Source organism: Stegodyphus dumicola, chromosome X2 (genome assembly GCF_044657685.1).
Source record: "Stegodyphus dumicola isolate Sdum_Otavi_A_Nest chromosome X2, ASM4465768v1".
Classification (NCBI taxonomy): domain Eukaryota; kingdom Metazoa; phylum Arthropoda; class Arachnida; order Araneae; family Eresidae; genus Stegodyphus; species Stegodyphus dumicola.
Window position 1 is genome coordinate 4,959,518 of NC_140781.1, and position 16,165 is coordinate 4,975,682.

Consider the following 16,165-nt stretch of genomic DNA (forward strand, 5'->3'; position numbering starts at 1 on the left):
GAGTAATTTAATTATTCAAATAAGAATTATAGTTATTTTATAGTAATGTTCTAGGAATTTTAACTTATTACACTACTGTGCTCCAGAATCAGGCGGCAGCTTATTGGTGCGCACTGTCTCTTAGCTTAGCTATCCATTCAAACTGCCCTCAAGCACAGAGTCAAGCACAGAGGCAGAACACAGAATGCAAGCAAAATATTCCATGTGCTAGCTGCTTTACAGTTTCGACGCCTGCTGAATTTCTTAAATAAGCGCTATATTTGCATACATCTGAACAGAACTATATAAAAAATAATTAAAGAATAGCAAAAACAAAAATTCATCTGTGGAATTATGTTAACGACAAGAATTGAAGCTTTGCTATGATAATGAATTTTATTTTATTCTCCATCATATAAATCATCGCTCCAGAAATGAAAAAAAAATTGATTATTCGCAGTGCTTCGAAAATTAACCCAGCAAAGTGTTTATATATTAAAAGTGATTTGATGGGTGTTCTCGATAATACAGTGTATCAATGTTCCAAATTATTTCAGCATTATTTCAGCATCTTTCCTTTAGATGAACAAATGTAACATTATAGCATAAATTATAAGGAATAGCATTTTTTACGTATTAGTTCTCAAACAATAAATTTTATTATGTATAATGATAATGGACTGCAGATGTTTACATTGAATCAGTTATCCAATGGCATTCAGCTTTATAATATTAGTATGGTTAACATCCGTTAAAATGCCTTAAACTTATTTTTGATGTTTATTTTATTTCTAAATAAGTAATATTGAATCTACAAAAATGTTTTCCTTCAAAATGGGAGATGTTATTTTAAATTCATTTCCAAAATATTACCAGCATGAACTTTTTAGTACTTTAAGCACTTCACATCCTTTAAATGAATATTAAATAAATATTTTCATATCAGCTTCAAACGTTATCTCAGTATAATGGATCTTCTTAAAATAAACTGGAAATCGCGTGTTTTTGTTTTCAACAGTTTTTATGATATCCAGGTAAAAAAGCACAATTGTACATACTTCAAGCCACAGTAAACTATTCACTTTTCTATAGAATCATTCGAGCAATCAAAATCGTAAAAACAACCTTGTATTTAGCGTAGGTATAATGAAACACTCAATCGATTTCGAGGGCAGCTAAAGGTCCCTCCTCATCAGGAGAAAGAAATACCTAGAAAGAAGAAAATAAAGGAGGAGTCTCAGAAACACGTGGTCCTTATCAGCACTGCACGTTTTAACTTCGCTAATTTTTCTTGTCCTTTATGCTTGATCAGATAGCCTGGCTCAGTAAAAGTAGGCGGCCAGTGCAACTCTGATTAAAAATCCAGTTATAACCACGTGCAGTGCTGATAAGGACGACGTGTTTCTGAGACTCCTTCTCCTTTACTTTCTTCTTTCTAGGTATTTCTTTCTCCTGATGAGGAGGGACCTTTAGCTGCCCTCGAAATCGATTAAGTGTTTCATTATACCTACGCTAAATACAAGGTTGTTTTTACGATTTTGATTGTCACATTAGCGTGTTTCTCTTCTAGTCTAATCATTCGAGCATTTGATTTGAAAGTTACTATTCATTGTTACTATTCATTGTTACTGTTCACCCAATATATTATAAAAATAATTAAGAGTCAATTTTCAATATAGCAATACTTCAAAGAAGTAGAAATCTGTCGAAATCATAGGGCAAAGGTTTTGTCTATTAGCCTGCAACAATGAGCACAAAATGCCTAAACAATATAACGAGTATAACTTTGTAAAGAAAAGCCCAAAAATATAGCTTTTAGTAAATATTTCCAATTTTGTAACATTCAGATGTCTTGAAGACATATTTATATGTACTACAATTTTAACAGGTTTCGTACAAGGAAATAATAGCCCTACGAACTCAGTAAAAGTTAAGAAGATAAGCAGTCGTAGAAATCATCTTGCTTCTTCTGGGGCGACATCTTTGCCAGGAACACCTCCTCTTTCATATGGTAAGGAAAGTTGTAATCAAAGAAACAGAATGCCTTTTATCTGTTGTCATCCTGTTTGCATTTAACTCAAAACACGTTCGAGAGGCTTTCAGCCATCTGTATTTAAGAATGGACTGCCTGTGTAGGGGCAGGCACCGTTGCAAAGCGTTTTACTTAAATCATACTAAACTTGGTACAGGGCCAGATTAAATCAGTCAATTCCGTAGACGACCATCCACGATTCTAGATGGTTTGGGTTTCTTGTGGAAGTGGCTGCTTAAGTAGATGACGCTGAATATCGGTATTTATTTATCGTCTAAGAAATGCTGGTCATTCGTGGGAGGTGATCGGCATGATCTTCATTAAGAGGGGAGATAGTACCCATCGAGACGAGCAATAATTACCATAGAACATAGGGTCGCATTCCACTCTGAGAGGCAGAAAATATGAATATTAGAATTCTAACCTGAAGTTACAAAAAGCGAATGAACTAGACGAAAAGTTGCGCAATCAGATTTATTATTTAGTGAAAATGTCACAGAATCAAAATGCCGAAAACTCGCTCTTCCATTTCTAGGCGTTCGTGCATTTCGCGAACGTTCTGCATTGCTTTTTGAGATGGCAAAAGAACCGGTTTCTCGCACTGGAAAAGGCTTTATGACTTGAAATCTGACGAGTTTGAAACCTCTGTTCGTATAGTTTTCGTGCTTCGCGTACATTCCCTCTTTCTTCACCGTATGTGAGGTGAATATTTGCCAATTTCTTGTACGTATACTCCGCCACGGCATTTACGAAAAGTTTCGGACGATGTTGCCAAGGTAATACTTGAAGCGATGATGTTGTGCCGTTTTCAAGGACACCCGTTTGCTCTGATTGGCTTTCTCGGGTACCAACTAAGAGCAAAATGCTGCTTCTTCTCGGTGCAAATTTGCACACGGTTATTTCTTGATAGTCTTAAGAGATAGTCTCCTTGTTCTTCCTCGATGCGTTTCTACTTTCCTCTTTTCTACCTCTAAGTGTGGAACGCGACCCTATGTTCTAGGATAATTATTCCTCGTCTAGATGGGTACTATCGACCCTCTTAATTTCTAAAAACAATTTAGAAACATCTTGTGTATAATATGTATACATATATAATGAGTGAAAACTATGCTTTAAATGTTAGTTTCGAGGTTACGAGAATTGCGTAAAATACTCTCTTAAACAGATTAATCTAAAACGACTTCTCTGCTTTTTATTTCAGTATTTTTTGGCATGATATTACAACGGCACTAAATCATTTTTTTCTTCAGGAAAAGAATAAAACGATTTTGAGTAACACAGGTAGGTACTTCCTCCCGACACAAATCCTGACAAACAGGGTGGTTGCATGGAGTTTCCGATGTTTTCTCCTTAATACAAAGTCAGCTTCTCTTAGACCAGTGTTTCCCAAACTTTTGACATATGTGTACCCGCTCTATAATTTTAGTAACAGTACCCCTCATCAAAAATGGATGTATTTTAATAACAATCAAAATATATTTCTTTTTTCTTTTTTTTTTGTGACATACACAAAATAGTAAGAAAAGAGAAATAAAATTATTCGTAATAAAATGTAAATAAAAGTTATTTTATAAGTAACATTTATTTGGATTAATAAGAATGAAATTGTTTGTGCTGAGATGACAGATCGTCATAATTTGGTTCCCTAGTTGTTAATTTTAATCTGAGATATGGTTCCACGTCCAATAGTCTGTTTCCTTTCTTTCGACTTAATGTCTACAAATGCTGAAAAAGCAACTTCACATATATATGAATTTGAAAAATGTAAGATGTATTTCAGAACTTTCTCAGTTAAAACCGGATACACATGTTGCATTTGTAACTAGAATGATGTTAAAGTACACTCATTATGTTTATTTTACAAGAATCCGTCTGAAGCCAATTCCAGCAATTGTTCTTCTTCCGCATGCGACAAATCTTCTGGCATGGATGTTGTGCTAATATTAAACGGATATCTTATCCATTCAATAATTTTGTTTAAATCAGGAAAATAATTTTCCAAGCCCACTTGCAAACTCTTCAAATGCTGCGTTATGAATTTCAGGGCATCAGCATCAGTTTTAATAGTCGAACTTGTTATAAAGTCATGAAGAGAGGGAAATGAGTCTACCTCTTGATTACCAACTCTCTTTTGCCATAAATTTAGTTTTGCGATGGCAGCGTGAAACGTGAAACAATGAAATTTCTTTGCCTTGTAACGATGAATTGAGGCAATTTAAAACAGCGAATACATCTGCTAAGTATTACAAAGCCATTTCCAGTCATGTAAACAGTTTCTCAACTCAAATCTATCGTTAAGAAAACATTGAAGTTCATCTCTAAGTTCAAATAATCGATTTAGAATTTTTTCTCGAGATAGCCAACGAACATCGGTATGAAAAAGAAGCTGGGTATAACTACTTCCCATTTCTTCCCATATTTGCGAAAAATGTCCTGCATTCAAAAAACGGTTTTTAATGTAGTTAACGATTTTCCCGCTTTCATCCAGAACTTTCTGTTGATCATCAGGCATCTTTCGTGTTGCCAAAGCCTCTCTGTGTATGCAACAATATGTGGATATGACATTTGGGGCAACATTTTGAATTCTTGCTATGAGTCCTTTATTAATTCCGACCGTACCTTTTGCTCCATCTGTGCTTATTCCAACACATTCATTCCAATCAATTTCGTTATCTTGCATAAATTTATTCATAACATTAAAAATATCTTTTCCTGTTGTATGACCTAATAAAGACTGGCAAAATAAAAAGTCGTCATGAATTTCTTGATTTTTTTTTTTTTTTTTTTTTTTTTTTTTTTTTTTTCGTTTCTAACAAACGCTATAAGATTTGCAAAATTCGCAATATCAGTGGACTCGTCGATTTGCAGTGCATAATAACGACTTATTATTATTACCGAGAAATATCAGATAATAACATTTGTTTCACATTATTAGACATATCAATGATTCGTCGATAAACTGTATTATTTGAGAAAGAAAACGCGGTCAAAAGTTTGTTTCGCTCTATCTCCTATCAGTACCTCTGCCATTATCTTCGCTACAGACTTGATTAAAATTTCGACAGTGGTTTTCGCTGCACTACAATTCGCAATTAAAAGCGACACGCGATACGAAGTTTCCAGTATTTTTTATTTCTCACCTTCTGTCAAAAACGCATTATTTTTCGGGATTGATTTAAATCCTTAAGTTTATTTTCAAAAAGATCTATGGGTTTATCTTTGTACTGAATACGGTTTGTCTCAAAACGGCGCTTTAAGTTGGATGGTTTCATGCTTTTGTTTGTTAAATTTTCAGAAAAAAAGGACGAATAGTAGAATAGGCTTATTTTCATCTCCAGTCCATGAGAATCCAAATTTAAGATATTCTTTGTCGTACTTTCGAGTTTTCCTTGCCTTTTCCTTAACAGGTTCTTTCCAAATTGAAGTTGAATCGTCATTAATTTCATTATTTCCTTATTATTAGTTGATTGCTATAATCATTACTTTCTTTCGGTGTAGTAGTTCCAGATTTCAACCAGTGATCCATAACTTATGTTAGGGGTAAAAATGATATTTTATAAAATAATAAAAGTCAGTGGGACTTACTAAAGCACGTAACACACATTTCTTATAAGAAAAATCGCACAAAAGCTTAAAGCATCTGAAGAAGCCACTAACTATTAACGAAGTAAGCTGTCTCGGTAACGAAGTGTGGTATATTGTGTAGCCGCCGTGTCACACTGGACCATCTCACGCCTTACAAGACTGTCTTGTCTTGATTTGACTCATGAGAACATAGAATTAGCTAAGCATGCTGCAGTGCATATCCCCACTAAACTCCGATGCAACGCCCACCGTCACCAAACTATTCCCGTACCCCTGGGGGTACGTGTGCCACACTTTGGGAAACACTGCCTTAGACGATTCTCTACAAAGGGAACCCTTCCCTTAGGCATATGTCCTTCTCCATAATCAGTTAAACGCCTCGTTAATCCACCGTGATCGGTACAGTGGTTATCGCTGCTAGTTGCTGTATCGTTGGACCTGAATTCGAATCGTGAAGAAAGCTTGGATGTTTTTAAATGTACAATGTCTTTGCGGTATGGGGGCACTCAAAATACATGGTCAGCAGAAAGTTCTCTCAAGTAGTGTGGTGGTTCAGGAAGAGATTTGACAGACCCTTGGATCCATCTTTCGGGAGGGTGCTCTTCCAAAATTGAAACGCATCCGGGCGGGCGAAATCGTACTGTCAGCCATAAGGTTTCCAAGAGCTGTGCTAACGACAAACGCAATTCTGCGCTTCTGCTGCTATAAAATTCGTGGAATTGATCTAATGCTACTGTCAGACAAGTGAGATAAATCACAACACCCCTCGCTAATTACAGTGCTTAAGAAAAATATTTAAACATTTGCAGATGCTTTATTGGGAAAAAATAACACGCTTCATAATTTTTCATGTACTCTTCATGTAAATATAAAGTACACATAAATAGAGTACAAACTGCAAATTTCATCTGACTTTTTTGGCTGTAAATAATAAATTGTATAGTGCATATAGGATGTTATGCTGTCAAGGATTTCGACTAACTAAAGAAACTTATGATTAAATAAAGCATGCATTTGAAAATCTTCTCAGAGAAGAAGGTAATGAATCGATCAAATATGTTTTATGTGCTTTTAATTGTACTTAATTTAAATTCTTAGTAAAAATGGGTATCAAACTTTTAAAAATAGCATCTATCTGAGGGGTTTTTTTTACTCCTTTTATTTCTTTACAATAAATACTCGTATTAAAAAAAATTACAGGAATGCCTTTTTCATCTTTCCTTCTCTAACAGATTTTTCTCTTGACTGCAAATGCAACACAGTGGCTTCATGTCTCTTAATTCTTACAGATCCTCATTATCATCCCTCCACCCACCACATTTGAAATGGCTTGTCCCTCTAGTACATCTAGGATGACAACATGTGGGTTGACACCAAACAGACAATGACATATTTTAGCGCTATTGAATGACATTTAAATACAACTGTTAATGCAATTCATTTATATTTGTTTTCTATTTATAGAATCCAAAGGTGAGCCGTCATTTTTGAGGAGGGCAGCATCTTCGGCTCCATGTTACAAAGTGTCGTCAGTAAATGAAACCACTGCAAAGAAGCTGTGCAAGAGGCATCCGTTGGCTTTGATGTCATATCCTTTTCAATGTGAATGATAGTCAATATACATATATATTTAAAAAAGGCGTTCACTTTTTTATTAGCTATTTCTAACAGAGTACCTATTAATTTTTAAGGATTTGCAAAATCCAAATTGTGGCTGTAGTTTTTACATACAGATAAAACTCAAAATTTGATTATGTACTTCATCACTTAAAGCACTATATTTACTGCCCTACTCTATAAAAGATAAAATTAAAATTATCCAGTTGGATATTAAAAGTTGGATATTATAATTGTTGGATATTATAATTAGTTTCGCACAAGAAACACTTATTCAACAAATATCTTTACGTTCACTAATTTGTAAAATTTACATGCTAAATTATTTTAACAATTTTTCTTTAATGTTAGGCTGTGAGTATAAGATAGATATGGTTTTCAGGAAGTAAAAAAGAAGCAGAAAGCGTATGCTGTGTTGAGGTAGGTAATATATGGGCATCTGAAACATCTTTATTAAATTGAAACAATGGTGCACATGTACATAAAACTCTGAGTTGGGTATATTATAAATTATTTTAATTGAGTGTATCATAAATTATGTTGGAAAGACTAAAGTAATGTGACGACCAAAAATTTTTTAAAGATTCCACTGCAGCTATTTTAACCCCAAAGCATAGTCTTATAGTCGAATCAATGTGATATTTAATTAGTTTATGTATTCATTCAGATCTAGTTAACGTTCATAAAATTAGAGTTTAATCAGTGAATTTAATTGCCATTATCCTGCAGTTCATTTAATTTTCTCAGAGTTCAATGTGACTGTAATTATTCCAATGAGATTCCAATGAGATATATTATCCTGCAGTTCATTTAATTTTCTCAATGTGACTGTAATTATTCCAATGAGATTTAATTTTTTATTTTTCATTCTTTGAAAAGGAATTCCGAAGAAAACGTTCTAAGCGCTTCCGTATTTCTTTACCAAAACACTGCTTTCTATAAAACGAGAGTCTCACTAAATGAAAGAAATCAAAATAAAAGGTCACTGGCAAAATTTAAAAGCAGCATCTAAATGGGTACTGAGGAGTAGATTTAGATATGATAGCAAAAATGACAGTGATTGTGTGCAGATTGATATTAAAACCAATATTGACTATATAAGACAAACTTAGAATGAACGAGGCGAAAGGACTCTTAATTAAATTTTGAACTCAGTCTCAATTAAATTTTTAACCTCTTAAGTACGATTACTGTTATACCTATTTTATAGCTTTACAGCGAAACAAACCCTAATATTTCTGAACGTCAGACATATTCAAATTTGAATCTTATCTCAGTTCTCTTATTATGATTGCCATACATTTTTAAGGATCAGCAACAATCGTTAGCTAAAATAATCTGTTTTCTGCAGTTTAACAACATACGTCACAAATGAGCAGCCTTTACAAAAATCACGATGGTAGAAAAATTTTAAGGAAATATTTAAATGCAGTATTTTAGGGTGAATTAATTAACATTTATAGCTAGATATAAAACTCCTAAAACACCTCTTGGAAGTGTATTTTTGAGTTTGAAACTCATTAGGAGAAGTAACACCATTTGCAAACATAATAAATAGTGCATCATTTTGAAAACTATATAGACTTTTGAAGACTCCGTTATAAATTGAAAGCTGTTTCGCATATTCTAAACATTAGCATCACTAAAAACTCCTGGTTAAAAAAATTCTAACCAGGATACTTCTGTTGGTAAATAATCGGAATCTATTCATAAATCTAATGCAAAGACTGGAACTGGTTTTCAGGAAATAGAGAAAAATAAGCATGTACCAAGTGCTAAAAATAGCAAGTTGAACTGTTTACATGGTGCGAATAATAAACTACAGAGTGGTGAATAAACTGTTTCAGACCTTCCTGTGGATGAAAAATCTGATAGCACTGCGTCTTCAGACTGTGATATGCAAAACAGAAATACATCTGAGTGTTGCAATAAGAAAGTAATTAACCAGGGTATAACTTAATGAAAAGCCTGAAGCTGAAATTTATTTGAACTTTAATTTACGTAATTTAAAGTGTTATGTGGTTAATTTGTGTATATAATTTGTAAATGATGTAAATATTTGTTTAGTTTACCTTTCTTTACCTTATTTGTTTGTTTTATTACCTTTTGCTTGTATAGAATTTGGCTTCTGACCAAGAATTTACTGCCCGGAACGAGCAGTCCTTGGAAGGGCTTAGCTGCGATAAGACAGCTTCCCCGTAAGGTGGGGTTAGGGTTGCTAGAAAGTGGTAGGGAACGGCAGAATTGACATATTTGACGTAAAATCTTCCATTTAGCGACATTTGGCACCAAAATTGGCGGTATGACGTAGATAGAACGAGAACATTCTAGAACAGATTCTTAGCGGCTTTCCTGGAGAATGTGCTCGAATGTAGGAAAAGCTATATATGCTCTGCCTGTAAGCGGAGAAAGTAGTATGTTGAGTTCAGTAGTAGTGTAGGAGTTCAGAGATTAGCTTCAGAACGACCGAACCGAGTCGGAAGGTGTACTCTAGTGCCTTTGCGTAAAGCAGTCTTTCCTTTGTAGACTGAAGGCTGTGCTGCTGATTGTTTCAGCGTATTTATCGTAGTTTTTCGACGACTGTAAACGTTCCTTTGGAACACTCCTGTGTAATACTGGCGAATATTTTTTTTTTTATTATTCTTCATCAAGTGTTATCTTCAATTACTCCAAATGCACAATTCTTTAGAAAGCAGCAATATGTATACGTGATGGTCATTTCCTTGCTGAAAACTACACTGTGCTTTTATGAGAATTTTTTGTCGGCGTAAGTATGTTGCCTGTAGGCAAAGTGCTTACTATATTCAGATTATAACGCTGAAGACGATAGAAATACTTTACCCGCCAAAATCACAAGAAAGAGTGGTTCTTATGATTAGATAGTTAGTAGACGCATGATTCCTTTCAGCATAAGAAACAGTTTGGATGATTGGCTGAGAAATATAAGAAGCACGAGCAATAAACAGCTGGGTTCCCCCCCCCCCTAAATCAGTTCCGAAACTGCAACTGCCTGCACAGTTGCCAGATATTAAGACGATCGAAGATTTGATTAAACAGAAAAAAAAAGGTGAGATGCAAAGAATCCAGCAATACAGTGCTGTTAACTTAAGCTGAAACAGAATACGAATTGCAAAGAGTTTAACAATACAGTAGAGTTAATGGAAACTATTAACATCTAGCATCGGTTGATAACTTGAAAAGCTTATCAAGTTCAATGTTCCTTCTTACTTTCTTTGGAAACATGCAAGGGCCTGACTCGGAACAGGGAGCTTACTAAAGCTATGTTCAATAACTGTGGGAAGTAGACAGGATACACAAGAAGGGTATACAAAACCCTTTATTTTTCTCTCTTTACAATAATTTCCGTACTTCGGAATACAAAGACCCACTACTTGTGGTCTAAACGTAAGAATATAAAAATATAACTAAACTCTAATTTAACTTTGAAATAATAAACGTGGAAGATTGGCCTTATATTAACAGGAAGCCGTATGTAGTACAGAGAACTGTTAACACTACAATACGTTTAAAATTATCAAGAGGATTAAACCTCTGGCCTGGAAGGCAACCAGCAACTGAGTAAAACTTCTAAGGTAAGCGGCCTGCTTCGACTAACTCCTTCCTCTCTCTCGCTTGGCAAAAAGCCACAACTTAAGTACTTGGCGTTCGCCAGACAAATTTTGCATAAATAAGTTAACGCTTTTAATTCTGGCCGGAAGTAGAAAATAAGAAGTGATAGTAAAGATTTAAAATAAAATAAACGTTAGTAAAACTTAAGATCCTTACAAGCTTGTGAATAGAGTGCCCAGAAAAAATTCCTTAATAATATAAAAAAGATTTCTTGTTTAATTTTCTCCAGGAACTCATTGCTTCGTATGTAGTGTAACAGCATTTTCACAGTTTGGGGTTATTCGAATTTTGACTTTGATTGCTTCATAATGAAGGGGCTCGTATGAGTGCAAGCTTATCGACAATTTACTTACTACATAAGAAAATTTTTAACTAATTGCAATTTCACTCCCTGACATAAGCGCAAGAAATAAAGAATTGTTTATAACAGTACTACAGGTCCTTTCCTTATTCTCATCCGGAAACATATAGAACAAAAATTCTGTAAAATAGCTTCAAAACGACATCATATTTATAATGTTTCAAACTGTCATCATGCTTGCTTACTTGAAAATGTTGCAGAAATTTCGTAGTAGGTTGTGTGTTTGATTCTCAAGCATAAATTTTTATTTCATACATTTAAGTTCACATATAAATCACGTGTACGTGTTTAAGACTTAAAAGTTATTACGATTGGACTCTAATTATACCATTGAGGACACTTTAAATAAATTGCTATTATTTTTATTCGTATATTTAAAAGGCCAAATGAACATAATTATTACTGTAAATCCGAACTAGCATGAAAGATCGTGATTCAAACTATATTTTAGTAGCTAATAAGACATACATTATTTGGCATTCGTGGAATTTATATTTCTTTTTGTTACATTCTTTAACGCTTATTACTCATTGTGAGTCGCAACTGATGCGAACATATCCAGCAGGTATGCGAATCGATTCATCTAATTTCAATCCAGTTATTTTCTGGGCTTTTGGAATACAAATGGTTGCTTTGAACTACCAAACAGACGGTAATTTTCCCTTTTATTATCATTCAAAGTGCTTTAAACTTATTTCTGCTGTAAAGTTAAGAACTTGATTTATTTTTAGATTCTGCTCTTCATCTAAACACTGCCATGTTTGAGCAGAGTGGAAGCTGTGGCTATGTACTGAAGCCTCGAGTTATGTGGGATAAAACGCATATGATGTACGGAAGATTTAATCCGTGGGAGAAAACATTTGATGGTTTTCATGCTATAAATCTTACGATTACAGTAAGTAAAGTCTTTTAATATCAATTAAATTGTTTGCGATTTTGCAATATTTCGTTTAAAAAATTTATAGTGTTTTTTGAAAGGCTGGGTTTTATTTGTTAAATAAATATCCGGCAAATAAAACGCACACATTAGCAGAACTGTAATAAATTATACAGCACATAAAAATATATTTGAAATTCTATTTTTCATTATTATGATCCATATAAATAAAGAAAAACGAATTTATTAATATAACGTATCTTGTTTTTAGCAGAGGTATTTAGTTTTCTTGAAATTCTCAAAGCATTACGGAAGATGGTAAAAGAAATGTGTAGCTTTTGGATAAATTAAATTAAAGAGGCGTATTTACAAGTTAGTGCCATAACTTTCAAAAAATGTAAGAATTAAGAATGTGTCCCTGCGCATCCTCACAATGATGTCAGAATTAACAATAACTTCAGAATTGAAAGAAGCTCTACTTTCACGTATCATAGAAGCCTATACAGGCTGCTCGCACATTTTTTAGACGGTTTTGGTAAACAGTAATAAAAAATTGTTTGCTGCAAAAAACTCAAAATTATCGTCTGTGGCTTGAAAGTTTTGTTTTTATTCAAAATGCTGAATTTAACAAAGCAGTGGTTCAAAGGCTACATTTACGCTCTTTCCGAAGAGAAATATGCATACTCCGTTATCCCAAAACGATGTTAGAGTCATGGTTTTGTGATATCTAAAGCGTCGATAGGTAATATCATCAACAAGAAAGGGAAAAAACGTCCAATTGGAGCCTCACGTGGGGCAAAAATTCCAAACAAGTATCCAAGGAAAAAACGGACATCTTCGACTATTTCAAAGGTACATTGTTTAATGTTAAAAGAAAATCCCCCTAGTCAAAAGATAGTTGCAAAATCATTAAAATTCTCGGTGTCCACTGTAAACAAAATGATAAACGTTGATTTAAATCTTAAGAAAGCGAAAAAACGCAATGTGCATCGTCTTCTTCCAAAGCATATCGCTCAACGCAGGACACGCTGCAGAATTCTATATGAGAAACACTTATCCAAAGAAAAATGGAAAACAGTTGTCACAATAGATGAAGCATGGGTGTATTTAAATGATTGTAACAAAAAAAGAGCCATTTATTATCATAAAAGTGGAGAAAAAAATTTAAGTACATGGTTCAAAGAATCGAAAGAAAGTTTTTCTAAGGGATTCATGATTGTTGCTGGTTTTTCTTATAATGGCAATTTAAAAATAAAGAGAGTGCAAAAAAATGTCACGATCACTCCAAATACTATCAGGAACATATTTTATCGCCAATTTTTCTGAATGAAATACCATCGCTTTGCTCACAGTGCCATCAATCAGTGAGACTCCATCAGGACAAAGCTAGCAGTCACACATCAAAATCCACTGTAAATTTTTCTTAAAAGAAATAGAACAAAAAATTGGTATCAAGGCCATACCCTTCACTGATATCTCTACTAAATCTCCCGATGTATCACCTATGGATTTTTGTGCTTTCGGACTTTTAAATCTGCATTATCCAAACGTTGTCCCAAAACCCTAACAGGGCTCTGGAAAGCTGTTCGGGAGGAATGGGATAGAATACTTCTTCTGCCACTTCAAAAGGCATTATTATTCTGGAAATTGCGGTATAGGAAGATAGTTCAGAATAAGAGATGTCAAATAGAACATTTAAAAGACAATAGTTTTATGTAATTTAGTTTTGTGAATACAATATACATCGTCTAAAAAATGTGTGAACAGCCTCTGTATAACCGAGAGGGTCTATTAATCTAAACGTATGCTGAAATATTAATGCTTGTTGTTACGTCAAGTATTTGGAATAGTTTTAAGATCATAATTTTTTATTTGACTCTTAAAATAATGTACCGTAACGTCTTAAGCTATTTTATCGACCACCACGAAGTTCTGAGAAAAAGAATGACCACCTCGAAAATTCCCACGGACAGAGTATTTCTTAGCGAATTCTCGGAAAGAGGAAGTGACCAGCAGTCACAAAAATAATCTCAGCCTTTTTTGTTCCTTTTATAGTTGTTCGAAAGGAGACATTGTTCAGTTCCCTTTCATCAGTTTATAAGTTCAGTGTCTCAGACCACCCGGATTGAGACCCCCAGTTGGAATCGAAAAGTTCCCACGGACTTTTTCCCAGGCTGTCTTCATCATATCCAGTTTTTAATAAAAGTGCTCTCGCGAATCAAAAGGCGCTTCTAAAAATTACGGACAAATAAGGATCCTAGAAGTTTTTCCGACACGCCCAGGACAACTTGAACAAAATCATGGAACGCAGTTCCAGGGAGAAGAGTGAGTGAGAGTTAGTTGCAGTAAGTAGAGAGAGAAACCTTCTCTCGGTTTTTCCAGCTCGGCCACGAGCAAATTTTTGCTTCGCTCTGTCTAGAGCGATATTGATATCTCTGCCAAGAGATTTACAGCAAGGTAGCCGGGTTCGCCGCTACTTTACAAAGAGCATCCTGCTCAGACACAGCTCAGTCCGGCAACCACCGGCTTAGAGAGTCGATTAATTCTAAATAGTCTTATCTTGAACCAACCATCAGCTTGAACTATTTCCAAACAAGAACTTTCATCTTGGCTGAGTTCTAAGCAGGAACTTTATTCACACCGTCTGAACTGGTTATCTTTCTTTTCCCCTCACCCTACTGTGAGAACAATACTGTATAAGTTTATTTATTTTTATTTTTTTGCATATAGCCTAGAAAGAACCCAAATAAATTTATTTACACTACCTCTTGTCTTTCGAATTCGTCACAGCTATAGAGCCTATGTGTAAAAATAGCTATAGAGGCTATATTCCTTCTTCCTTGGGAAGAACCTTTCTCGAGTTTAGACGAGAGAAAAGTTCACCTCACTTCTGCACTAGTTCGTAAACACAACACAGAGGAGGTAAATATCTCTGTCCTCTAAATAATATCCTCAAGCACGTTTATACAAGAACATTGTTGCATTCAATAATAATAATAATACTAATAGTAATAATGTCACTAATAGATAGTTCACGTATATGTCAATTAGACATTACCCTTAGGGGCGAGAACTTAATAAATCCAATACATATATATACACACATTACAATGTGCTTAACAGGAGACAAATTAACCTGAATATTAGTCGGGTATAATATTTATACAGTATACAAAAATATATATCAATAACCGAACAACCACACCCTAGCATAGAGTGTTTCCTCTAGACGACTCAGCCATCGACATTTATTTAGCCTCTCTGAGCGATAAACAACCTCAAAGTTGCAAGGCTGCAACTATACTATAAAGCTAAGGGACACAACAAATCCTACATATACAAATACGAAGTACTACAATAGACAAAACAAACAAACAATTATTGTACTTAAAACAAGTTCTCGGCTCCTATTGGGGCCTAATTCAGATAAAAGCTCAATTTATTTAGTGCGTTTTCGCACTTCCGAGCCTTTGTTATGTCTGTGAGTTTCCACTTAGGGCTAAATATTTTGTTCCTATCTTCCAAACTACTTTGTCAGTTATCTGCCAGTTGGAAACTCACAGACATAATAAAGGTTCGGAAGTGCGAAAACGCACCAAATAAATTCAGATTTTATCTGAATTAGGCCCCAATAGGAGCCGAGAACTTGTTTTAAGTACAATAATAGTTTGTTTGTTTTGTCTATTGTAGTACTTCGTATTTGTATGTTGTTTGTTGGTCCTTTTTGAATTATGTAGGATTTATTGTGTTCCTTAACTTTATAGTATAGTTGCAGCCTTGCAACTTTGAGGTTGTTTATCGCTCAGAGAGGCTAAATAAATGTCGATGGGCTGAGTCGTCTAGAGGAAACACTCTATGCTAGGGTGTGATTGTTCAGTTATTGATATATATTTTTGTATACTGTGTAAATATTATACCCGATTAATATACAGGTTATTTTGTTTCCTGTTAAGCACATTGTAATGTGTGTATATATATGTATTGGATTTATTAAGTTCTCGCCTCTAAGGGTAATGCCTAATTGACATATACGTGAACTATCTATTAGTGACATTAATACTATTAGTATTATTATTATTGAATG

At 34.3% G+C, this 16,165-nt stretch overlaps 1 protein-coding gene across 4 annotated transcripts in view; it reads left to right on the forward strand.

Annotated features, from left to right (window-relative positions):
* LOC118198674 (1-phosphatidylinositol 4,5-bisphosphate phosphodiesterase epsilon-1-like) overlaps positions 1-16,165 on the forward strand; it is a 482,557-nt gene that overhangs the window by 418,089 nt on the left and 48,303 nt on the right. For 3 of the 4 annotated variants that reach the window (XM_085809194.1, XM_085809193.1, XM_085809196.1), the window contains 4 exons: positions 1,868-1,990; positions 7,061-7,183; positions 11,731-11,856; positions 11,936-12,099. In XM_085809194.1, the coding sequence (XP_085665320.1) occupies positions 1,868-1,990; positions 7,061-7,183; positions 11,731-11,856; positions 11,936-12,099 (536 nt within the window). Of the gene's footprint in view, positions 1-1,867; positions 1,991-7,060; positions 7,199-11,730; positions 11,857-11,935; positions 12,100-16,165 lie in introns of all 4 variants that reach the window. The other variant, XM_085809195.1, reaches the window with a different exon arrangement.